The sequence below is a fragment of the Schistocerca gregaria genome, chromosome X (assembly GCF_023897955.1).
Source record: "Schistocerca gregaria isolate iqSchGreg1 chromosome X, iqSchGreg1.2, whole genome shotgun sequence".
Classification (NCBI taxonomy): domain Eukaryota; kingdom Metazoa; phylum Arthropoda; class Insecta; order Orthoptera; family Acrididae; genus Schistocerca; species Schistocerca gregaria.
This window is the reverse complement of record NC_064931.1, coordinates 245,959,623-245,985,268: the sequence shown is the minus strand read 5'-3', so window position 1 is coordinate 245,985,268 and position 25,646 is coordinate 245,959,623. Positions and strand designations below refer to the sequence as shown.

The window sequence follows — 25,646 nt, the reverse complement described above, 5'->3', positions numbered from 1 at the left end:
ACACCCAGCCATCACGAGGCAGAGAAAATCCCTGACCCCGCTGGGAATCGAACCCGGGCGTGGGAGGCGAGAACGCTACCGCACGACCACGAGATGCGGGCTATTTCGTAGCTCATTGTATACACCCGGTTACTGTCTCTGCCATTTTCTGAGTGAAACTAAAAATTTACTTCATTATAACAATACCACAATTATAGCCAATTGTAATTAAAGCTACGACTATTTGGTGCTCATTTTCAGGATCATCTTCGATATCGATATATATATATATATATATATATATATATATATATATATATAGAGGGTGGCCAGAAACAAGCTTGTAAGGGTGTCGCATGTATGTTGGGCTGAGAATTGACTGTTAAGAAACAAATTCGATTCGTTGCGATATTTCCGATTTAATTAGCATTGAAGTTAGCCAATACGGCCGTTGAGTTTGCAGGCTCAAGCGATCCCCAAGAGACGGTGTTGGTAAACTTGTTCTTCGTTTGCTTTTCAAAAACTGACAAGAGACCGATACATAATTGGTCATGGGGCAGTAGTGAGGATCGAACCCGAGCCAAAGGTTAAGTTGTCTCGTGCGCTATCAGCTACGCTATGAGAACAGCTGATACTAATTGTATCTGGTGGGCCGCTTGAATTAGCGCGTGGAACGGCCTCATTGGCCAACTTCAATGCTGATTAACTCGGAAATGGCGTAACGTATCTATTTTTTGTTAACAATTATTTTTCAGCACAACCTACCCTGCAACACGCTTACAAGCTTTTCAGACTGTTTCTGACCACCCTCTGTAACCTCTACGTCATAGTGCAGGACACCACCTCACGTAGCGATCCGCTCTTCACATCACCGACCAGCTAAAAGCACAATGCGGCTCTGCTCATGCTCTGTCTGGCCGTGAGAACAACCCCCAGTCACAGTCTGGTAGCTCTATAAGCTATTGCACCAGAAAATATTCTAATATTTTCATCTCCATAATACTTAAAAAATCTAGTTCGAAAATACGTGAAAGAACCAACTACGAAGTGACACATCATTTGGATAGAAACTGTTTACGTGCAAAATGCGAACTACTCAAATGTCTTATTCTAGAAGGATGCGCTACTTCTCCGGAGATAACATGTGGATTATAAGTAACAGCTGCCAGAGCATCTGCTTCGTTCTTCCTTTTCTTTGGAGGACTGGTCCTTATTCTCTACGTAGCTTTCCAGTACCAACATTTTTTGTACATTTGCAAAATTGTAGTTCTTGTTCGACACCGTTTCTCAGGATACCTTTGTGCGTACAATCCAATTATTCTTTTGCGTCCTTCTGCATTCTCCTTAAACAAGTACAGCATTTAATTTCCGTTAGTTTATGAAAGACTTTTCCCACAGCAACCAGCACTCGGTGGTACATGTGAACTGCACAGACAGAATAAGAAGCTACACTTCGTCTATACCCCTTTTATACTGGTATCGCGATGGTGCAACACACTCCTCCTTATCAAACGTGAGGTATTTTCAAATTCGTGTACGAAATCAGAAACACTGCATAACACAGCCATCTGTCCGCTGTTCAAAACAGATAAAACGTAAGTTCTAAATATTTTAATCTCTTCGAAACTGTTGATCGGGTTTTGGTGAGTAGAATGAAGTTGAATTGGTCTTTTTCACATCTACGACAGTAACAGCAGAAATTTGTATAACTGTTCCATTTGAGACAGTGCGAAGTTGACACGATTATTTCTTCCGTTAATAATGCTGTTGGGTAGTGACAATCTTCTCGGACTGTAACGAAGTCGAAGCAGTATTACGACATCTAAACCGGTTCCAGCTTAGCTGAATCACCATGCTATACAATAACTGAGGTGAACAATTTTGCTGAAAGACCCAGCTTCTTTCTTCTTTTGCCTAGTCTTTATCCGTGTCTTCACGGATTCGACATGTTAATTATTGGATTTGGCAAATTTAGTGGTAGAGGGCAGCTGATTGCCCTATCCGTCGCCACCCCTTCCCTCCAGAAGGAATTTTTGTGTCCCATCTGACTCCGTCTAGAGTCATCCCATGTGAAAGTGTGCGGACGTTTTCTAAATGTTTTGCGAATTGTGTAACTGAAGCGCGACAAGGTACCAGCCCGCTATTCACCAAGTCAGATGTGGCAAACCACCTAAAAACCACATCCATGCTGCCGGTACTCCTGATCTACCAGACGGATTCAATCCGGTGCCGGGGCGTCTCCCCGAATCCCAGATGCGGCGTTCTAACGCGCGTGCCTATCCGGGTGGGGTAGCTGAATCACCCTGCTATTTATTAATCTGCTATTTATTAATATGAATCATCGTCTGACTCATTCAATGTTACCTCTTTCTTATGTTCAGATGCACAGTACGCAAATAATTATTTGTGTAACTGAACTACAAAAAAATAGTTATGTAGTTTTAGTTTTTCTGGATGATAATTAAAACTGTATGACTACCCATTGTACTTGTCAGAATAAAAGATCATTCCTGCTCTCTTTACATCAGCAAAAATTACAACAGGTGACCTTTAGATTTCATAATTAATGACACTACACCCTACAGTACAACATGTCGACTATCTGACTGTAGTTCCGTTTCTGCAGTGCGGCTTCCTGTCTTGACAAATCAATGGCATTACAGTGGTTATGGAGTAGTTAATATGATTGTCAAGCTTCATCCAGTAAATATCACAAAAAACCAGGTCTAATGTAACCAGTCATAGATAGCAATTTAAAGTTTGCCTGATATTTACTCTTCAAGATGAAACCAATATCTTCATCTAATTTAATTAGTAAATACCTCTTTTAGCATAACAGGTATTAACTGAAAAGTTAGTTGAAATACATACACTACCGCGCACTCGTCGCTGATTGGCTGTCGCCGTAGCTCCACAACGGTACATTTCTCATCGATATTTATCTGGGAACTTTTGCTCGATTCGACGGACACTACCCTGTTCTGAATTTATTGTCAACTTGTTTTTCTCCACGCTGTAGACTGGAAGAACACTGATAGACTTGCAACTCATGTTCCCCGTTTATAGCGAATCAGGTAGAAAATCCATCAGAACATAGTGTCTGTCGAACTGCTGATGGATGCGAAATGCGTGATAAGACGGCGGGGAGTGATAAGACGCGGCAGCGCGCAGTCCGCGAGAGTTCCGCGAGGGAAACCCAAGCCGCATGCTCCGCAGCTATGAAGCAGCGCACACAGGTGACGTAGTATCGCCGGTTCTGTATTCGCGTTTTTCCTTTTCTATTTTGTTTTTCTGTGGCCCCTGGGATGAAGTAATCTGTAGCGATTCGGTAACTGTAACGCAGCTGCTCCTCATCTAACGAGTTTTCTGCCGCGTGATGTAATGATGTTGCACCACACAAAGAAACAGAATACGCCCTCACAACAGGTTGCGTAACAGCCGTAAAACTAGTCGGTCCTCCATTCGATAAAATCGCTGCTATTACAGTTGCACCCTCAATATTGTGATGTGTAGCTGTTTCGGTTTTGACCAATTTTAGTTGTCTTCAAATATTTCCTAATAAGAAAACCGATTTTTAAATTTTTGCTCGAGCTGACGCCTTTTTCAAATGAAATAAAGAAGTACATCAATTTTGAGACCTTTCTTTGATTTATTAGCTACATCTGTTAGAAGTCAACTACACTTCTGGACATTAAAATTGCGTCAACATGAAGACAGCACGTAACAAACATCAGATTAGCATGAAGTGAACTACATGCTTGGATATGCAAATGCTTAGCATTTCCCCACAGCCGCACAAAGTAAGTACGTCATCTACATTCTGAATATAAGAAAGATTACACTGTATGTTTCCCAATCAGAAACAGCATTAATGATGGTTTGTTTGTGAGAAGATCGTGTTATGTCTCGTGTCAGAAGGGGAAAGTTTACGGGAACGTTTGGGAATTCGGCAGCAGCTGTATCGTGGCCTACCGAGAATGCGGTTTATCGTTCCGCGATATCGCTACTCTCGTTGGTCGGGATGCCACGACTGTCACGCGAATTTGGAATCGATAGATTCAGAAGCACCATACTAAACTCCACGCAGGATCTCGGCGACCCCGTAAGCCTAGCACCGGAAAAGGCAGACGTGCTGTTCGTTTGTCCATGAGGGGTCGTACAGTCGCGTTGAATCAGGAAATGGGTTTGTTTTCAGTAACACAAGTATCCACACGGACAGTGCTGGAGCAGCACAATGTGTCAGCATGTCTGCCAATGTTTCGGCTTCCCTTGAGGAGAATGAAAGTTACCACATTGCATTCGTCGTAGTCATAGGGCTCCATCACCTGGCGCGATGGTGTCGGTTGCCATTGAGTACACAACACGATCACCTCTGGTTCGCATAGGTAGTAATTTGGACAGCAGGAGCAACATTTTTCATGTTTTCAGACAACTAGCTGTGCCCTATCTTCGAGGTCCTTTAGCTTTTAATAAGATAATGCAAGACCGTATGCTACTCGGTCTGACTTAAGCTACAGCGATACAGGGTGTGTTGGACTGTTGCCCTAGGCAGCACTTTCTCGAAATCTCTCACCCATTTAAACCATTTGGCCATGAATTGCTGAGAGACTGGCACGCCGCCCCTCGGCAGCTACTATGATTGACGAACTCTGGCATAGAGTTGAAGGAGCATGGAATGCCCTATCTATATCTGCCATTCAAGCTCAGTTCGACTCGATGCCCATCCTGGTTACAGCCTTATCGCTACCAGAGATAGCAGAGATGTGTATTAAATTTCGCATCCAGTACACATATAAATCATTTAAAAATATAAAGGTGTATACGCGCAATAAGTTAAAAGTCGTTATTTTTTATTCTCTCTAATGTGCAACTGTTAACTTACAAGCAGTGTACATTGTCACGCTAAGGTGTAGCAGAATGAACCATTTATGGTCATACTGATGATTTGAGGCCGTTTATGTAATATTTCCAGAATGAGATTTTCACTCTGCAGCGGAGTGTGCGCTGATATGAAACTTCCTGGCAGATTAAAACTGTGTGCCGGACTGAGACTCGAACTCGGGACCTTTGCCTTTCGCGGGCAAGTGCTCTACCAAATGAGCTACCCAAGCACGACTCACAGCCCGTCCTCACAGCCTTACTTCTGCCAGTACCTCGTGTCCTACCTTCCAAACGTTACACAAGCTCTCCTGCGAACCCTGCAGAACTAGCACTCCTGAAAGAAAGGTTATTGCGGAGACATGGCTTAGCCACATCCCCCAGGCAGTTTTAATCCGCCAGGAAGTTTCGTTTATGTGATAGTCATACACGGTCCAGTCACATTAATGTGGCCACCTCGTATGTTCTACGTTAACGTGCAATAACCACCCGCAGATGGCAGGTAACAGCAGTAGCAGTGGAGGGTAGGTAAAGCATGTTGGAGGGGACGCACAAAACAGCGCAGTTATTGTCGTAATGTGGAAACGGAGCGATATAGGTGACGTCCAAAAGGTTACAATCAATGGCATTTCCGAAACGGCTTAGTTTGTAAACTGTTCGAGAACTGGTTAATGTATACCATACACGGCAAAGTCACGCTATCCATATCCGGCGCCGAGACAACTGTGGTGCAGCATGGGCCATTGATTACAGTGGTGAACGACTGTTGCGGAGATGTGTACGGGAGAATAGACGTGCAGCCGATGAGCAATAGACCGCCCAGACGGACCAAGCGACTACCGACAGTGCCTCTTCAACTACCGTCCAGTGAAAGTTGCTGCGTATGGATCTTAGCAACAGCGTTTCTCGATTACGAACGCTGGAATTTTCACGCCAATGCCGCAACTGGACGTTTGCTCAGTGGCTACAGGTGACCTTTTCAGGATGGTTGGTTGTTTGAGGGAAGAGACCAAACAGCGAGGTCATCGGTCTCATCGGATTAGGGGAAGAAGTCGGCCGTGCCCTTTCAGAGGAACCATCCCAGCATTTGCCTGGAGCGATTTAGGGAAATCACGGAAAACTTAAATCAGGATGGCCAGACGTGGGATTGAACCGTCGTCCTCCCGAATGCGAGGCCAGTGTGCTACCACTGCGCCACCGCGCTCGGCACCTTTTCAGGTGAATCACATTTTATGCTCCATCGGACAAATGGCCGTTGGCTTCTAAGGCGTGAAACATCTGAAAGCAAACACCCTGCAACGATCGTCGTAAGGGGCCTGGTCATACATAAAGCACACCAGTGGCAAGACGCAATCAATACCTTCACTGCGCAATAACAACGGTGAAGTCACCGATGACAGTGCCACTAAAGAAGACGAAGTAAATATTCCTGAATTGCAATCAAGAACAACTGCTCAGATGAGAAACATAGAAGTAGATATCCTCGGAGTAACGAAGCAGCTTAAATCACTTAATAAAAGCAAGGCCTCCGGTCCAGATTGTGTACCAGTTACGTTCCTCTCAGATTATGCTGATAAAATAGCTCCATATTTATCAATTATACAGGGTGTTACAAAAAGGTACGGCCAAACTTTCAGGAAACATTCCTCAAACACAAATAAAGAAACGATGTTATGTGGACATGTGTCCGGAAACGTTTAATTTCCATGTTAGAGCTCATTTTAGTTTCGTCAACTTGTACTGTACTTCCTCGATTCACTGCCAGTTGGCCCAATTGAAGGAAGGTAATGTTGACTTCGGTGCTTGTGTTGACATGCGACTCATTGCTCTACAGTACTAGCATCAAGCACATCAGTACGTAGCATCAACAGGTTAGTGTTCATCACGAACGTGGTTTTGCAGTCAGTGCAATGTTTACGAATGCGGAGTTGGCAGATGCCCATTTGATGTATGGATTAGCACGGGGCAATAGCCGTGGCGCTGTACGTTCGTATCGAGACAGACTTCCAGAACGAAGGTGTCCCGACAGGAAGACGTTCGAAGCAATTGATCGGCGTTTTAGGGAGTATGGAACATTCCTGCCTATGACTCGCGACTGGGGAAGACCTAGAACGACGACGATAATTCTTCGTGAAGTTGACGATAACCCTAATGTCAGCGTCAGAGAAGTTGCTGCTGTACAAGGTAACGTTGACCACGTCACTGTATGGAGAGTGCTACGGGAGAACCAGTTGTTTCCGTACCATGTACAGCGTGTGCAGGCACTATCAGCAGCTGATTGGCCTCCACGGGTACACTTCTGCGATGGTTCATCCAACAATGTGTCAATCCTCATTTCAGTGCAAATGTTCTCTTTACGGATGAGGCTTCATTCCAACGTAATCAAATTGTAAATTTTCACAATCAACATGTGTGGGCTGACGAGAATCCGCACGCAATTGTGCAATCACGTCATCAACACAGATTTTCTGTGAACGTTTGGTTAGGCATTGTTGGTGATGTCGTGATTGGGTCCCATGTTCTTACACCTACGCTCAATGGAACACGTTATCATGATTTCATACGGGATACTCTACCTGTGCTGCTAGAACATGTGCCTTTAGAAGTACGACACAACATGTGGTTCATGCACGATGGAGCTCCTGCACATTTAAGTCGAAGTGTTCGTACACCTCTCAACAACAGATTCGGTGACCCATGGATTGGTAGAGGCGGATCAATTCCATGGCCTCCACGCTCTCCTGACCTCAACCCTCTTGACTTTCATTTATGGATGCATTTGAAAGCTCTTGTTTACGCAACCCCGGTACCAAATGTAGAGAGTCTTCGTGCTCGTATTGTGGACGGCTGTGATACAATACGCCATTCTCCAGGGCTGCATCAGCGCATCAGGGATTCCATGCGACGGACGGTGGATGCATGTATCCTCGCTAACGGAGGACATTTTGAACATTTCCTGTAACAAAGTGTTTGAAGTCACACTGGTACTTTCTGTTGCTGTGTGTTTCCATTCCATGATTAATGTGATTTGAAGAGAAGTAATAAAATGAGCTCTAACATGGAAAGTAAGCGTTTCCGGACACATGCCCACATAGCATATTTTCTTTGTTTGTGTATGAGGAATGTTTCCTGAGAGTTTGGCCGTACCTTTTTGTAACACCCTGCATACAACCACTCGCTCACAGAAAGATCCGTACCTAGAGACTGGAAAATTGCTCAAGTCACACCAATACCCAAAAATGGAAGTAGGAGTAATCCGCTAAATTACAGGCCTATATCACTAACGTCGATTTGCAGTAGGGTTTTGGTAGATATACTGTATTCGAACATTATGAAGTACCTCGAAGAAAACGATTTATTGACACATAGTCAGCACGGTTTCAGAACATATCGTTCTTGTGAAACACAACTAGCTCTTAATACTCATAAAGTAATAAGTGCTATCGACAGGCAATGTCAAATTGATTCCATATTTATAGATTTCCAGAAGGCTTTCGACATCGTTCCTCACAAGCGTCTTCTAACCAAACCACATGCCTACGGAGTATCGCCTCAATTGTGTTACTGGATTCGTGATTTCCTGTCAGAAAGGTCACAGTTCGTAGTAATATACGGAAAGTCATCGAGTAAAACAGAATTAATATCCGGCGTTCCCCAAGGAAATGTTACAGGCCCTCTATTGTTCCTGATCTATATTAACGACATAGGAGACAATCTGCGTAGCCGTCTTAGATTGTTTGCAGATGATGCTGTCATTTACCGTCTTGTAAAGTCATCAGATGATCAAAACGACTTGGAAAATGATTTAGATAAGACATATGTATGGTGCGAATAGTGTGAAGTTATTCACATGAGTTCTAAAAGAAATCAGCTAAATTTCGATTACGCGATAAGTCACACAAATCTGAAGGCTGTAAATTCAACTAAATACTTAGGGATTACAATTACAAATAACCTAAATTGGAACGATCACATAGATAATATTGTGGGTAGAGCCAACCAAAGACTGCGATTCATTGGCACAACACTTAGAAGGTGCAACAGGTCTACTAAAGAGACTGCTTACACCACGCTTGTCCGCCCTATTCTGGAGTATTGCTGTGCGGTGTGGGACCCGCATCAGGTGGGACTGACGGACGACATCGAAAAAGTACAAAGAAGGGCAGCTCATTTTGTACTATCGCGAAATAGGGGAGATAGTGTCACAGACATGATATGTGAATTGGAGTGACAATAATTAAAACAAAGGCGTTTTTCGTTGCGAGAGGATCTTTTCATGAAATTTCAATCACTAGTTTTCTCCTCCGATTGCGAAAACATTCTGTTGGCACCCACCTACATTGGGAGAAATGATCATCACGATAAAATAAGAGAAATCAGGGCTCGCACAGAAAAATTTAACTGCTCGTTTTTCCCGTGTGCCGTTCGAGAGTGGAACGGTAGAGAGACATCTTGAAGGTGGTTCATTGAACCCTCTGCCAGGCACTTTATTGTGAATAGCAGAGTGATCACGTAGATGTAGATGCAGAAGGGTCCAGGCTGGAGGAGGAAGCGTTATAATCTGTAGAATATTTTAGTGCCATTCCCTGGGTGATCCGGTCGTTATGGAAGGTACAATGGGTCAACACAAGTATACATCTATCCTTGGGGACGATTCACAGCTCTTCATGCATAATGTTTTTCCTCACCACGATGGCATGTATCAGCAGAATGATGCAAAGTGTCATACACCTCACGGTGTACGTGCGTGGTTCGAAGAGCACCAGAACGAGTTTATCGTGCTCCCCTGGCCACCGAACTCCTCAGCGTAAACCCAAATGAGAATCTGTCGGACCACCTCAATCGGGCTGTATGCCCGATGGATCCTCAACCGAAAATCCTAGCGCAGCTGGCCACGGCACTCGAGTCGGCAGGGACCGGTATCTTCCACAACCTCAATAGCACTCCTCCAGCACGTCTCGCAGCGGTCCACATAGCAATAGGTGGTTATTCCGGCTTTTGACAGGTGGTCACATTAACGTGGTGTCTAAACTTTCAAGAATAACGCAGAAGTTAAAATGAATCAATCTGAGCTAGTTCACTATAGTCCAGAAACGACTACAGAGGTTTAAGCGAACATGAGAAAATTTCAAGTCTATACTCTGTCTGATGACTCTGATAAACATGCAAATGTACACATTTTTTATTTATTTATCTACTCAGCTGGCATAAGTTGCTACATTTACAGTAGTTCTTCATAGTGGCGCCGTTCAGTTTCTATGCAGGCATCAGATGATTGCTCCTCATACATGTGAGCGAGTACCGCTGCTTACAAGCCGGAAGTGAGTGCAGTTCGTTGTACTCGATCGCTGCAGTGTGGTGCAAGTTGTCCTTTTTCCCTTAAACGCTGGAACTGTCTCTAAAACACTCGTACGCAAGTTATGTTTCCTGCACCGAAATGAACAGCTTGAGCTGGACAAGCATTATTCATACATCAAGAAACAATCGAGCCAGTAGGAGATTGCTTTAGTCACCAGGAATAAAGTTATGAAAACAGGTGAGTGCAAATATGAAAACAACGTAGGTTTGTTTATTCGACATGAAGGGGATACCCCAGCAGTTTTTGTTCCGCAAGGTACGTGAGTTAAGCATTATCACCTGCAAGTGCTACAACGGTTGGCGTGGTACTACAGAAAGAATTGCCTGCCTTCCGGAAAGCAGACAACTGGGTCCTCCAAAACATCACTCCCAGCCATGCAACACAGAATACCTGCCACTTTCCGGCCGAAAAGATGGGAACGATATTTCTACCACCACACGCAACAGATCTATCCTCATGCGACTTCGTATTGTTCCTTATTAGAAGTCACATAAAAGGGAAGCGTTCTTAAGATATGAGAGACGTGAAACAAAACTAAATGAAGACACTTTAGAGTGCATGTCCTGTACATCCATATCTACATCTATACTCCGCAAGCAACCTTACGGCGTGTGGCAGAGGGTACTTCTGCTCCATTCGCGAATGGCGCATGGGAATAAAGACTGTCGGTAAACTTCCGTATGAGCTCTAATTTCTTCGATTTTCTGGTCGTAGTCATTTCCCTACATCTATGTATAAGGTAGTAATATGTTCTCGGAGCGTACGCTCATGGCATTTAATCAGTAACTTTCTCCGTAATACAGTACGTCTATCTTGTAGCGACTGCCATTGGAGTTGTTGATTATCTCCGTAACGTTCTCGCGCCAAGTAAACGCCCCCTTGACGAAACGTGCCACTCTTCGTTGGATCTCTTTTTATCTCTTCTATTAACGCTACCTTGTAAGTGTCTCAGACTGATGAATCGGTCGAACAAGTGTTTTGTACACCACTTCTGTCGAGTATGAATTACATTTCCTTGGCCTCTTCCACCGAATCACAGTCTGGCATCTGCTTTTGCTACAAGTTGTTTTGTGTAGTCATTCCATTTTAGGTTGTTCCATGTGGTTACTCCTAGGTATTTTACGGTAGCTACTGTTTCCAATCATTTTCACTCTTCGCGGTAATCGAAGTGTAATGGATCTTTTCATGTATTTACGGGAAGTATGTTATATTTATTTAAATTCATGACCCACTGTCAATCCCTGTACATGTATTGAACCTCCGGAGGTTTTCTGCAGTTCGCTACAGTCTTCTGGCGTTGCAACATGGCTATGGACAACAGCATCGTCTGCGAAAGCTTATCCACTTGATCATATAGTAAATCAATCTTCGGACAGGTTTGATGCGGCCCGCCGTGAATTCCTCTTCTGTGCCAATCTTTTCATCTCAGAGTAGCAACTGCAACCTATGTCCTCAATAATTTTCTGGATACATTCCAGTCTCTGTCGTCCTCTACAATTTCACCCTCTACCGCTTCCTCAAGTATCATGGAACTTATTCTCCGATGTCATAAGAGATGTCCTATCATCCTGTCCCTTCTTCTTGTCAATGTTTTTTCTATATTCGTTGCCTCGCCGATTCTGCAGAGAACCTCTTCATTCCTTACCTTATCAGTCCACCTAATTTTCAACATTCTTCTGGAGCACCACATCTCAAACGCTCAGATTCTCTTCTGTTCCGGTTTTCCCACAGTCTATGTATCACTACCATACAATGCTGTGCTCCAAACGCACATTCTCAGAAATTTCTTCCTCAAATTAAGGCCTATGTTAGATACTAGTAGACTTCTCTCGTCCAGTTCTAGTGTGCTTTTTATGTCCTTGCTCCGTCCGTCATGGTTATTTTGCTGCCTTGTAGCAGAACTCCCTAACCACGTCTATTTCGTGATCCACAATTCTAATGGTAAATATCTCGCTGTTCTCATTTCTGCTACGTCTCATTACTTTCGTCTTTCTTCGATTTACTCTCACTCCATATCCTGTACTCACTAGATTGTTCATTCCATTAAACAGATCCCGTAATTCCACTTTATTTTCACTTAGGGTAGCAATATCATCAGCGAATCTTATCACTGGTATCGTTTCATCCTGAATTTTTATGCCACTCTTGAACGTTTCCTCCATTTCCGTCATTTCTTCTTCGATATATAGGTTGGACAGTAATGTCGAAAGCCTACATCCTTGTCTTACACCCTTTTTAATCCGAGCGTTTCGTTTTTTGTTTTCCACTCTTACTGTCTCCTCATGGTTTTTGTTCATATTGCGTATCACCCGTCTTTCCCCATAGTTACCCTTATTTTTCTCAGGATGTCGAACATCTTGCACCATTTTACATTGTCGAAAACTTTTTCCAGGTCGACAGATCTTATGAACATTTCTTGCCTTCTCTTCAGAACTTCCTATCTGGTGCCTTTACCTTTACTAAAGCTAAATGATTGTCATCTAACAGATCCTCAATTTTCATTTCCATTCTTCTGTATATTATTCTTGTCAACAACTTGGATGCATGAGTTGTTAAACTGATTGTGCAATGATTCTCGCACTTTTAGACTCTTGAAATCTTCAGAATTTTGCCGGCCGGAGTGGCCGAGCGGTTCTAGGCGCTACAGTCTGGAACCGAGCGACCGCCACGGTCGCAGGTTCGAATCCTGCCTCGGGCTTGGATGTTTGTGATGTCCTTAGGTTAGTTCGGTTTAAGTAGTTCTAAGTTCTAGGGGACTGATGACCTCAGAAGTTAAGTCCCATAGTGCTCAGAGCCATTTGAATCATTTTTTCTTCGGAATTTTGTGACATGTTTTTCAAAAAAAATTTTCGTGCACCCAGTGGCAGAACTGTACACGACGTTCAAAGTAGTCACCATGCAATTCCTGGTGCATAGAAATATGGTACGGGTGCATTCTCAACACCGACGTTTTTGAGATTCCCGATTCTCGCGCAGTTTGTCTGCTACTGATGTGCGGATTAGCCGCGACAGCTGCTAAAACACCTACTTGGGCATCATCATTTGCTGCAGGTCGTGGTTGACGTTTCACATGTGGCTGAACACTTCCTGTTCCCTTAAATAACGTAACTATCCGGCGAACGGTCCGGACACTTGGATGATGTCGTCCAGGATACCGAGCAGCATACGTAGCACACGCCTGTTGGGCATTTTGATCACAGTAGCCATACATCAACACTATATCGACCTTTTCCGCAACTGGTAAACGGTCCATTTTAACATGGGTAATGTATCACGAAGCAAGTACCGTCCACACCGGCGGAATGTTACGTGATACCACGTAGTTACACGTTTGTGACTATTACAGTGCCATCTATCCCAAAGCGAAAAACGTGGTCCAACTAAAACATTCATATTTCTTTACGTAAGACACGAATATGTAAAAAAAATGGGGGTTCCTATTTTAAAAAAACGCAGTTGATATCTGTTTGACCTATGGCAGCGCCATCTAGCGCGCCAACCATAGCGCCATCTGGTTTCCCCCTTCTTTGAATTTTTTCCGTTTGATGCTTGTTTCGTGAGATATTTGGCACGGCCACTATCAATGGACCACCCTGTATATATCAACACGATATTTTGAGCACTTCCTGTAATAAAACGTTTCATGTAATTCTGGTATGTTCTGTTTCTGTGTGTTTCCCACAATTAATTTAATTACGATGAGCAGGAGAAAATGAGCTCTAACATCGAAATAAAGCGCTTCCGCGCCCTTGTCCATGTAACATATTTACTTTATATATATATATATATATATATATATATATATATATATATATATATATATATATATATATATATAGGTTATGGCCAAACTTTCAGGAAACATTTCCCACACGTAAACCAAGAAAATATGTTACATTTCCTGCTCATCGTAATTACATTAATCGTGGGAAACGCACAGAAACAGTGCATATCAGCATTACATGAAACGTTTCATCATAGGAAGTGCTGAAAATACCGTGTTGGTTACAATATCAAACTTTCCTAAATGAAATGTTCAAAATGCCCTCTGTTAACAAGGATACATGCGGCAATCCGCCGTCCATTGAATTCCTAATGTGATGATGTACCCCTGGAGAATCACCTCATCAACAAAGATTTTCTGTCAACTTTTGAGCCGGCATTATCGGTGACTGTTTGTTAGTGACTCATGTTCTTCCATCCGAGCTCGACGGTGAAACTTACCATGTTTTCATAGAGGATATGCTATCGGTAGAACTAGTACATGTGCCTTTCTTTACAAGTGCAGCAACGCATGTACTTCAGGGACGGTGGAGCTTCTTCTCATTTCAGTGTTCATGTTAATAGGTTTCTCAATAACACAGTTCGTTACAGCTGGATAGGTAGAGATTGACCAATTTCTTGGCCTCTAATCTCTCTGAACCTAAGCCCAGTAGATATTTATTTCTGCGGGCACTTGCAAGCAATCCCGGTACAAGACGTAGCCTTCGCCCCCGTATTGTGGAAGGCTGTAAAACGATATGCAGTTCTCCACGCATCCAATAGCGCATCAGGGATTCAGCGCGGCGGTGGGTTGCTTCATATGCCCTTACTAGCGGAGAGCGTTTTGAACATTCCACTTACGAAAGTGTTTCATACTGTGACCAAGAGTGTATTTTGAACAGTTCATGTAGGAAAACGTTTCATACAATGCTGCCACGCTCTGTTTATATATGTTCCCATGATTAGTGTGTTGTGACAAGAAGTTGCAAATGAACTCGAAAATGGAAAAAAAAAGTTTTCAGATCCATGTCCATGTAACTTATTTTCTTGCTGTATGAGTGAGGAATGTTTCCTGAAAGTGTGGCCATACCTTTGTGTTACATCCTGTACCTCGTAAACAGTATCGGTCCGATAATACTTCCTTGGTGTACTACGGAAACTAAATTTCGATCTGTCGACTTTTTTCTCCTTAAGAATAACATATTGAGTCCTGTTGTCTTCTCGAAAGTCTTGTATCCAGACATAAATCTGCTCCGATTCTCAGTATGATACTATCGCCTACAATACAGCCGTAAAGCATAGTTAAGTGTTCCGAGCAAGTGTGGTGAAACGCTCATTCAGTCACTGCTACCTCCTGCAACTAGTGACGCGTGCTTAGCGTCAATTCGCGTCAATTCGCGATTGCCTCATACAGCGACACTCAGGAGGCTACCTGAGATGTGTCAGCATGCCCTTTGTGCACGCGATGACAGAGTTTAAAATACCGCGAAATAACTCTGCTTATCTCCGTCGTTTTTAAAATGAACTGTCACGCACTTGTGAGTCACTGCAAAAGCAATGTTGCCGTCACCCACAAGTCTGCTGGTGGCTGGGCAGACCGAAGAGAAACTCCAAATGGTGAGTGCCACATTGCGGCAGCCACTACTGGCACGGTAAAGCTAGCTGAAATGCCAACAGCCGAGTGAGCCTAAGAAAACTACACGTTGCAAGGGAAATTTTAATCTTCCTGTAAGCTCTCTCCTGCTATATTTTGCTGATTCTTAACTTTTTTTTCTTCTTTTTTTGCGGTCAGACATGGGAAAGAACAAGCTTCGTACGAAACATGAAAATGTTGCTTAACCGGAGACGTGTCTCTTTTCCTTATGAATATAAAAGTCATCAGTTATTCAATTTAACTAAAAAATTTGCTTTGGAAGGTTAACAGTTCATGCTATTTATTTCTTGTAATGAGTTCGTAAGTAACACAATTCCTAACTATGGCTAAACTCAAACATGCTCATAGTAGCATTTAAATTCAGTTGCACATTCAGACTGAAGTTTGTCATTGCTGTATTGTTTTCACAAGGTAAACTACCACGTTATAAAAGTACACGGTAACCTTAACAATTGTTCAAGTAATAGTATAGCCCACCAACGGATGCTACTGACTAAGATAGCGACACTGATTTTTCCATTGATCTCGTTCGTAAATATGCGCAGCAAGCGCGAATAAACCGATTAATCACTCTCAGACAAATTTCATCAACATATGCAAACCATCCGCGTTTTTTTGAGTGCTGCTCGACTGAATACGACTGTTCCACACGAACGCTTCCCTTCGCCTCGTATAGAAACGGCGGAAACGGTATTTCTCGCGCATTTTTGAACGAAACAGTAAGACAGTCTCTCCTGCCGGAAAACGCGCTCTCAGCTCCGAATGTTTCAGAGAACGGTCGATTGTAGTCTCCTTTATATTCTTAAAAAAAAGGGCTATGAGCACTATGGGACTTAAAAACTTCTAAGGTTGTCAGTCCCCTAGAACATAGAACTACTTAAACCTAACTAACCTAAGGACATCACACACATCCATGCCCGAGGAAGGATTCGAACCTGCGACCGTAGCGGCCGGGCAGTTCCAGACTGTAGCGCCTAGAACCGGCTGTATTCTTTACTCGTAGTCTTAAACACTATCCGTCATCATCAGTATGAGATTCCCTTTCTAGCTGCGTTCCAAATTCAGACGCATATTAACACCCTCTTAGGAAACAAATTAAAACGTAGCTTTACCACGAATCGTGTGGGAGAAGATTCGCCTGCAAGCATCAGTAAATTCGCCTGTGAAGTGCACGTATCGAAGGATGCAGAGTGGAGAATACTCATGGAGCAACAACTACATTCCTGTAACGTGCACGCAATGGGGTCAAATTATTACGAAAACAGAGTTTAGTTCTGTCAATCGTTTGTGTTGTGATGCATAGACGGAGACAGGCAGTCACCACTGTCAACACGTGCCATGCGTTCATGTTGTTTAAGTATAAGTCACGTACCGCAATAAAAAATTAACCTAATTTCCACGCGTTAGTTGCTTCTCTCAAATAGTCAGATTAGTTTTCTTCACCATCTGCTTAACATTGGCCCTAAAGGTTCGGAAAACACTATGCAAACAGATTTTTTTAATTTTATTTCGAAAGGTCAACACGATCTGCAGCCAGACCTTCTTTACATAATGGAAACAAACTAGAGAGGAATTTGTTGTCATCGGGAAGTATTTCCTGCTGAGGTATTTCAGTACTAAGCTGCAGTTCCATTCTACTTAATTCAGAATGATACCGATGGCTGAGTGATTGAGAGAGTTAACACAGAAACACTAATGAAGCTCAAGAAAGAAACACCAAACAGAAAACCGAATCACACCATGAAAAGCACCACACCACTGAGTAAAGAAATTTGTCATCCAAAACAATAGGAAACCTGATTAAAAAAACAGAACGCATAATAAAACATTATATCCACATTACATCCACATCTACGTCGATACGTAGCTTTTTGTAAATCCAAATTAGCCGAGAAAAAAAGTGTTGCATTACTTATTGAACTCCCCTCGTATATTCACCAAAAGTCTCTCTTCACTCTGGTCGCCCTGAGGGAATCGCTGGAGGGATGATACAGGCAGCGACTGGGTAATCCTCTAACAAAACCGACTTTGATAGAGGGCAACTTGTAACCTTCCTCCAACCTCACCATGTTGTCCGCAACTCCCCCTACCTCCTTCACCGCACCGACAAACCCCTTCTCTCGCCCGAGGTGGGGTCGGTGCTGGCCACCTCAAGCATCTCCCTGGCCGACCACGACTCCTCCTAAATGACCCAAATGAACACCTTCTCCTCAGCATCTTTTTTCCATCCCTCACCATCACCTGTGCCACTATCCGTATCCATCCTGCAGGTCCTCTCCCCTCCAACTTCACTTCCCATGTTGACCGTGCATTCTCCACCTATGTGATTGCCACTGACCTCAACATCCACAGCCATGACCCTGCCACCCTTCGGTTGTGGCATCAGTTCCTTGCCGTCCTCCATGGCGATCTTGTTCCTCTCCCACAACACACCTGTCCTGAAAGTAACTCCACCCCCGATGTTATCCTCGCTTCCCCAACCTTCTTGGTCCTATCACTGTGGACGTCCTCGATCCTGTTGGTAGTGACCCAGTTGCCCCTTCAAAGTCCACCCATGACTACCGTCACGCCGACTGGCATGCCTACTGGGAATCCATTGCCTCACAGGTCGAAAGCCAGTCCCTCACTTTTCACCATCCCGTTGTCATCACCCATGCCTCTTCCTTCCTTCATAAAATAATCACTGACGCTCATCCACCTTCACCGCCCTACGCTTCCTCCACGGGTTGTCCTTCTTCTTCATGAATCCCCCAGGCTCTACCGCTCCTTCCTCTGCACCCATGACCGGGATACACTTAACTGCCACTGGCTGTTACAGCGACACATCCGGAACCTCCTTACAGCAAAGAAATGTCGGGACTGGCACCAAACATGCACACGCCTCAACTCCACCCTCCCTGTCAACTCCTCCAAATACCAGTCAGCCTTCCACCACCTTACTGGTAGCCATCCCACCCCACATTACCCTATCCTCCACGACGATTGCCCCTTCCCTGACAACCTCAGTAAGGCTAACCATTTTGCTTCCTACCTCTCCGAGGTCTTCTTCATTCCTGACGATTCCCATTTTGATTGCTCCCTCTTCCCCACCATCCTTGACCACACTCGTACTGATGCCTCTGTCCCACTGCTTGCCCCTAGCTTCCAGTACTTAGATCGGTTACTCTCCTCAGACATCAACACTCCCATCAGTGCACATGACATTACATTCGTCCTCCGCTCAAAACGCATCACCGCAGCTGGTCATGATGGCGTCACCTACTGCCACCTCAAGAAATCCCCCCATCATTCCTGGCTGTCCTTGCTACACTGTACAATGTCCTCCTCTCCACTGGCTTTTACCCTCACCTGTGGAAGACTTCCCGTGTCCTGTTGTTCCATAAACCCAACAAATCCGGCTGTTATACCTCTTCCTATCGTCCCATCTGCTTCACCTCTTTGTTTAGTAAGGTCTTCAAGACCATCCTCTCCCACCATATTCACCGCCACTTAACCAACACCACCTCCATACCTTTACCCAATGTGGCTTCTGGCCTTCCTTCTCAGCCGATGACCAGCTCTTTAAGCTAACCAATCTTCTTTCTCTCCAACTTAACTCCCGTTGCTCTACTATCTTTGTTTCCCTTGCTCTCCAGAACGCCTACGACTGTGTCTGGCATCCCAGGATCCTCTTCTAACTCCAGATCTATGCTCCCCCTATCAATTTCGTCTGTCTCGTTGCTTCCTTCCTCTCCTGTCGTCCCTCCTATGTCACTATCCAGAATTCCAACTCTGGTACCTTCTATCCCTCCGCCGGCATGCCCCAAGGCTCCATCCTTTCCCCTTTCCTCTATCTCCTGTACACTGCTGATATGCCCAAACCTCCCCCGCCTCTCCTCCTATTTGCTGATGTCACCGCTTTCCTAGCCCTTCTTTATCCTACCCTTCAACAGTCCCAACGTACCCTCCAAACCCACCTTGACCAGTTCAACACATGGTGCAACCAGTGGTGTTTTCGTATCAACTCCTCCAAGACCCACGCGATCCCCATAGGCCACACCACCCGCTCCTTCCATCTCCATGATTTCTACCTAACCATCTATGGCCATCCTATCCACCTCACTCCTACCCTATTCATTCTTCATGAGTGCTCTGTGGTTTCCAGTGGATTTTTAAGTGTCGTGATGTGTGTGATTTTTATCCTATGGTTGACTTTTAACTTATGTTTTCCTCCAGTGTTTTTTTAAGTGCACTTTGATTTGCCAGCTGTGTTCTTTTAACATTATGTCGACTTTGTAACTGTCCCCCCAGTGCATGTGCCCATCTTAGTGTATATTTTAACTCCCATCATCTCCATTTACTGTGTTTTTACGACCCTCTTTTTATCCCCACTTTTTATGTAATCACCTTTCTATATTTGTGTAAAGCCAATTGACTGAAGAGCTGTGGACTGTGCGGCTGCCAGCCCTCCCCTGCCCCTTCCGAAAATCAAGGATTCAGTGCATCAATAACTGACAAAATCCGTGGGATACCTCTTAATATCGTGTTGGACCTCCTTCTGCCCGGCATAGTGCTGCAACTCAACAAATCATTGGATGCCCCTGCAGAAATGTTGACCCATGCTGCTCCTATAGTTGTCCATAATTGCGAAAGTGTTGCCAGTGCAGGTTTTTGTGCACGAACTGACCTCCCGGTTATATCTCATAAATGTTGATGGGTGGCCAAATGTGCACTCGAAATGCCCAGAATGATCTTTAAGGCAATCGCGAAAAAAAAATCATTACCATGAAAACGAATTATTGAAACTAAAATAGAAAGACCTAAAGCACACTCACAAACAGAAAAAACTAAAAAATAGCAGGAAAGAAATAACCATAATCAAACTCAATAAGAAATACAATAATTAATATAAATAAAGAAAGAACAACATATTCTAATCTCAGAAGAACCATCAATATATGTTTACGTTTAGAAGAAAAAACATAAACACCAGCAAAATAAACGAACAAAGAAGTAAAGACAGAGAAAATAAACATTAGTTTTAATAGTTTAAAAAAAAAAACACCGGTCTTGTAAACCGGTAATAAGTCTAGCCACGACTGTGGCCCGGTGACGTGGCCCAATGTCAACCATAAAAATGAATATTTGGAAATGGTCTCCAAGTAGCTGAACAGACCCATTTCCAGTAAATGATCGGTTCAGTTGGACCAGAGGACCCAGTCCATTTCGTGTAAACACACCCCATACCATTATGGAGCCATCATCAGCGTACATGGTGCCTTACTGACAGCATGGGTCTATAGCTCCGTGCTGTCTGCGTCACACTTGAACCCTACCATCAGCTCTTGGCAATTGACATCGGGTCTCATCTGACCAGGCCTCGGTTTTCTAGTCGTCTAGGGTCGAACTGATATGGTCACGAGACTAGGAGAGGCGTTGCAGACTATGTTGTGCTGTTACCAAAGGCACTTGCGTCGGTCGTCTGCTGCCATAGCCCATTAACGCCAAATTTCACAGCATAGTCCTAACGGAGACGTTCGTCGTACGTCCAACATTGATTTCTGCGGTTATTTCACGCTGTGTTGCTTGTCTGTTAGCAATGCCAAGTGTACACAAACGCCGCTGCTCTCGGTCGTTAAGTGAAGGTGGTCGGCCACTGCGTTTTCCGTGGTCAAAGGTAATTCCTTAAATGTAATATTCTCGGCACACTCTTCACACTGTGGATCTCGGTATACTGAATTCCCTAGCGACTTCCGAAAAGGAATGTTCCATGCGTGTTGTACAATCACTATACCGCGTTCAAAGTGTTTTAATTCCCGTCTTGCAGCCATAATCACACCGGAAACCTTTTGACATGGATCACCTGAGTATAGATGACAACTCTGTCAGTGCACTGCCTTTTCATACCTTATGTACGTGATACCACGGCCGTCTGTACACGTGCTTATCGCTATCCCACGACTTTTGTCACTCAACATGTAAGACTGCCCACTAAGCTAGACAAGGAAAAATAAAAAATAAAAGTTACAGTCATCACATGGAATTCTCCTAGGTGCATCGTTTTCAAATATATTCAGTGACCCGTTATTGTTGAATGTAGAAACAAACAGTTGTAGCATACGCAATGATATGTCACAAGCAGTTTTATAAATTTCCCACCATTTCCGTTGTACTGAAACTCCAGGCTGAAGGCAGCCACCAAAGCAAAAACGTGTATCTACTTGTCTAATAATGTTTACCCTTACTGACATGGAATCGTTCGACATGTATCAAGTGAACCGACTTTGATGTTAGAGAGTGAGCTGCATGATGGGCACTATCGGAAAACCCGCCAAAGGCCTACAACATTATCAGTACGAAGAGTGCTGTCAAACCAGTTGGCTGACGTGCTTCAGGCTTTCATTTTATTGGTCTTTGGGACCGAAATTACGTCACAATACTTTGGACAGAGAATGTGTACTGGACACGAGGCTATACGAGCATTTTAAAATTGGTTAGTAGTTTTAAATACTCAAAAAGCCTACGGCACAAATATTGTCGTTAACCATTCTGTCTGCCTGACGTAATTTTACAGAAATGATTTCTAGAAAAAATGAAACCTGAGGACGAAATATACAACTAGAGGGATGAAGGCGTCATATAGTGTCTGGCGATGGGAGCATTAGGTTTAATGATGGTAGTTTAAGAATAATGGCTCGTCAAATAAAACGAAATTTACCAGAATCTAAGGAAATGGAAGGAAAATTACAGGTTAACGTCCCGTCCTCGACGAAGCGTAAGCTCAGCTTGGACAAGGAAATCGGCCGTGTCTTTTCAAAAGAACTATGCCAGCATTTGCCATAAGTGATTACCAAACGAATCTCTGACGAAATGTGTTGTTCTTCATTACACCTTCTTTATTTCTATCCATCAAACTATCTGGAGTGCAATACTTAAGAACCGTTCGAATGAGGGTTTTGTATTCTACCCTTTTCGAGGGTGAACCCATTTTCTTGGGATTTTTTTCCAAAGAATCTCGGTTAGTCTTCCTTTCTTACCACTTGTTTTGTGTGCTTGTCCCACATGAAATAACTCCGTCACAATACTCGTAGATATTTAACGGTTGTAGCAATTCCCCAGTAATTGATCACCAATAGTGTAATCGATCAATATTGGGCCTATTTGTGCGCAATATGTTACACTTATTTACGTTCAGGTTCAAATGCTAGTCCCTGTACCAATCATTGATCCTCTACAGGTTTCATTCTTGAAATTTTTCCAGCGTAAAGGGTATTCCCACGTAGCTTCGGGATTGCAGCCGGGTAACGTTGGCTTCGTGCCACGATATTTCGACTGACAGCCATTCAGCCATACTCAGGCGAGTGTTTTGCATCGGAGATTGCTAGTTGTCATCGCTACCTTTACACCAAGAATTGGCGCATGCACAAACGCAGCCGCAAAATGGGCGACCTCTGTCGAGTTATGCGCCCTCTTCAAATATTGCTCCGCCTATGGCGCACAAGCGTCCTATGATACTACATGCGCTCTCTGTTGGAATGCGCTCTTATTAGTACTAACTTCAGAGCTATTTCGTCATGCCCTTTCCTCAACATACCTTTTATTCAACAGTGTATATTTTGAGCAAACTGATGGTGCTGCCATGGGTAGATCTCTCTCCCCTCTGGTACAGAACTTTTTTATGGAAGACTTTGAGGAGAGGGCACTTGATTCGGCAAACTAAAACCAAAAGTGTTCAGGTGATATGTGGATGATACTTTTGTAGTATGGCCCCACGGTGAAGAAGAATTATCACGCTTTTTTCAGCATCTGTATTCTACCCACGAGAGTATCAAATTTACGATGGAAGTGAAGAAGAGTGGCTTTCTGCCATTTCTAGACGTCTTGATCAGACGGAAACTGGATGTATGATAGAGACATTCCGTTTACCTTATGCCCACGCATACAGACCTGTATTTGCAGGCGTCTAGCTGCTACCACCCATCACAAACTATGGGTGTCCTTCGAACTTTGGTGCACTGGGCACATGTTGTGTCTGATGGAAACAGCCTTGCAAAGGAGCTGGAACACCTACAATCAGTACTCATAGATTATGGATATTCTCCACATCAGATCAGCACATCTTTAAGGAAGAAGAAACGTGACCTCCCACGAAAACAAGAGGAGAAGGAACGGTTCAAGTCCTGGGCGTTCCTCACGTACGTCAGCAATATTTCGTCGAAGTTAGGTAGAATTTTAAGAAAACATCATGCCAAAGTAATCTTCCGCCCACCTACAGAGAAGTCTGCTGTGCTCAGTTCGGCAAAGGACGATCTGGGACTGTGGAAGGCTAGAATCCACATAATACCTTGCCACTGTGGCAAAGCCTATATTGGTCAGACAACATCCACAGTGCTTGAAAGATGCGTTGAGCATGATCGCCACACTCGTCTTTAGCAACTCAGTAAGTCAGCCATAACTGAGTACTGTATCTGTACAGGGTTTCCCGTGGATTACTCTGCCAAGGAAGTCTTGGCCTCGACGAGATCCTTCTGGGATTCAGTTATTAAGGAATCGGTGGAAATACATTTAGCGCAAGATCTTATTAATCGTGATGGCGGCTTGTAGCTAGATAAGGCAAGCGACACGGTGATTCATTTCTTCAAAAAAGGAAACATGTTATCACCGATGACACGTCTAGCGACATTTGATTTCATTAATTTTGCCATCTGAATTTTAACTTTGCGGGTGCACATTCAGAGAGAGAGAGAGAGAGAGAGAGAGCTTGCGCATGTTGTGTCACATTATGCATGAGCCTGCGCGCCATAGATGGAGCAGTATTTGAAGAGTGCGCTTAACTCGACAGAGGTCGCTCATGTAGCTTCTGCCTTGCAAATGCGTCTTCTCGCCAATTTTTGGTGTAAAGGTAGCAATGTGAACTAAAAACCAATCCTCGAGGACTCGGATTCGGACCATGGCTAACGGCATCCCTGGGATGGCCACTAATAATTTGTTTTTTCACACGGCCACTCATTCTGTACACTCCTTGGTACGACCACCACTCTAACTAGCTCTACAGTTGTGTAGCGTCTTACCGGCAAGCTTGAAGTTACACCGTCGGAGGGTGGTACGTGACTTCAAGTCCCAGCATCATACCTTCAACGTGCAACAAAATGATGTAGGAACCTTTTTTTTAAAAAAAACCTTTGTAAAGTTGTTCTTTCTTTTTTTTATTAAAAAAAGAGCAACTTTACAAAGTGAATTCTGCCACTGCCTCTCCGATTGGAAAGCGTTACAACGGGAGGACAACATGTCCGCCTTTCTTCTCCAAAATAAGTCAGAATGGGCTGTTGTCCGGGCCCTGAGGCGCTCCGCAGTGATGACCAACCTTCCCATCTGCACGGCAAATGGCTTAACTATGACCCCCTCTGTGTGGTGGAAACTCTGGCTCGCCCAGGATCTTAAGCAGCGTGAACTCCATGATGCACTACCGCTTTTAGACACAGACCACCTATTACTGCCCCGCACCTTACATCATCGGCAGAAGTCCAACGGATGCACCAGTTGAAAGGGCAGACGGCTTCCGGCTTGGAGAGCATCTTAAATGAACACCTCCGTCGGCTCCCGCGCAAGCCACTGGTCGTATTCATATTCACCAGCATTCTGAACCACTGTCTCACAACTGGCCTTGCTCCCCTCCCCTCCCCTCTCCTCCCCCCCTCTCCCCATAGTTGAAGCAAGCCAAACTAATTGCCATCCCTAAGCCCTCAAAGGATCCTACAGTCCCTACCTACAATAGGCTCGTTTGTCTTCTCAATACCATGGCGAAGTTATTAGAATCTTCGATCCTTCACCACATTTCCTAGCCTCTGGCGGTGGTCGGGACAATATGTCCAGAGCAGTTCAGTTTCACTTCCCACCAGTCGGCCAAACTAAAAGTTCTTAGGATCACAGAAAACGTCAACTAGCACTTTAACTCCACCGTGACGACGCCAGCGGTTTCCCTCGACATGCAAACGCTTACTACAGTATCTGGCTGGACAGTCATGTGCACAAATT

At 44.0% G+C, this 25,646-nt stretch overlaps 1 protein-coding gene across 1 annotated transcript in view; it reads left to right on the top strand.

Moving 5' to 3' along the window:
• Positions 1-3,152: 3,152 nt before the first annotated feature.
• Positions 3,153-25,646, top strand: part of LOC126299476 (DNA damage-regulated autophagy modulator protein 2-like) — a 141,652-nt gene continuing 119,158 nt past the window's right edge. Inside the window, exon 1 of the mRNA XM_049991410.1 lies at positions 3,153-3,215. Coding sequence (XP_049847367.1) covers positions 3,185-3,215 — 31 coding nt within the window. The 5' untranslated portion in view covers positions 3,153-3,184. The remainder of the gene's footprint in view (positions 3,216-25,646) is intronic.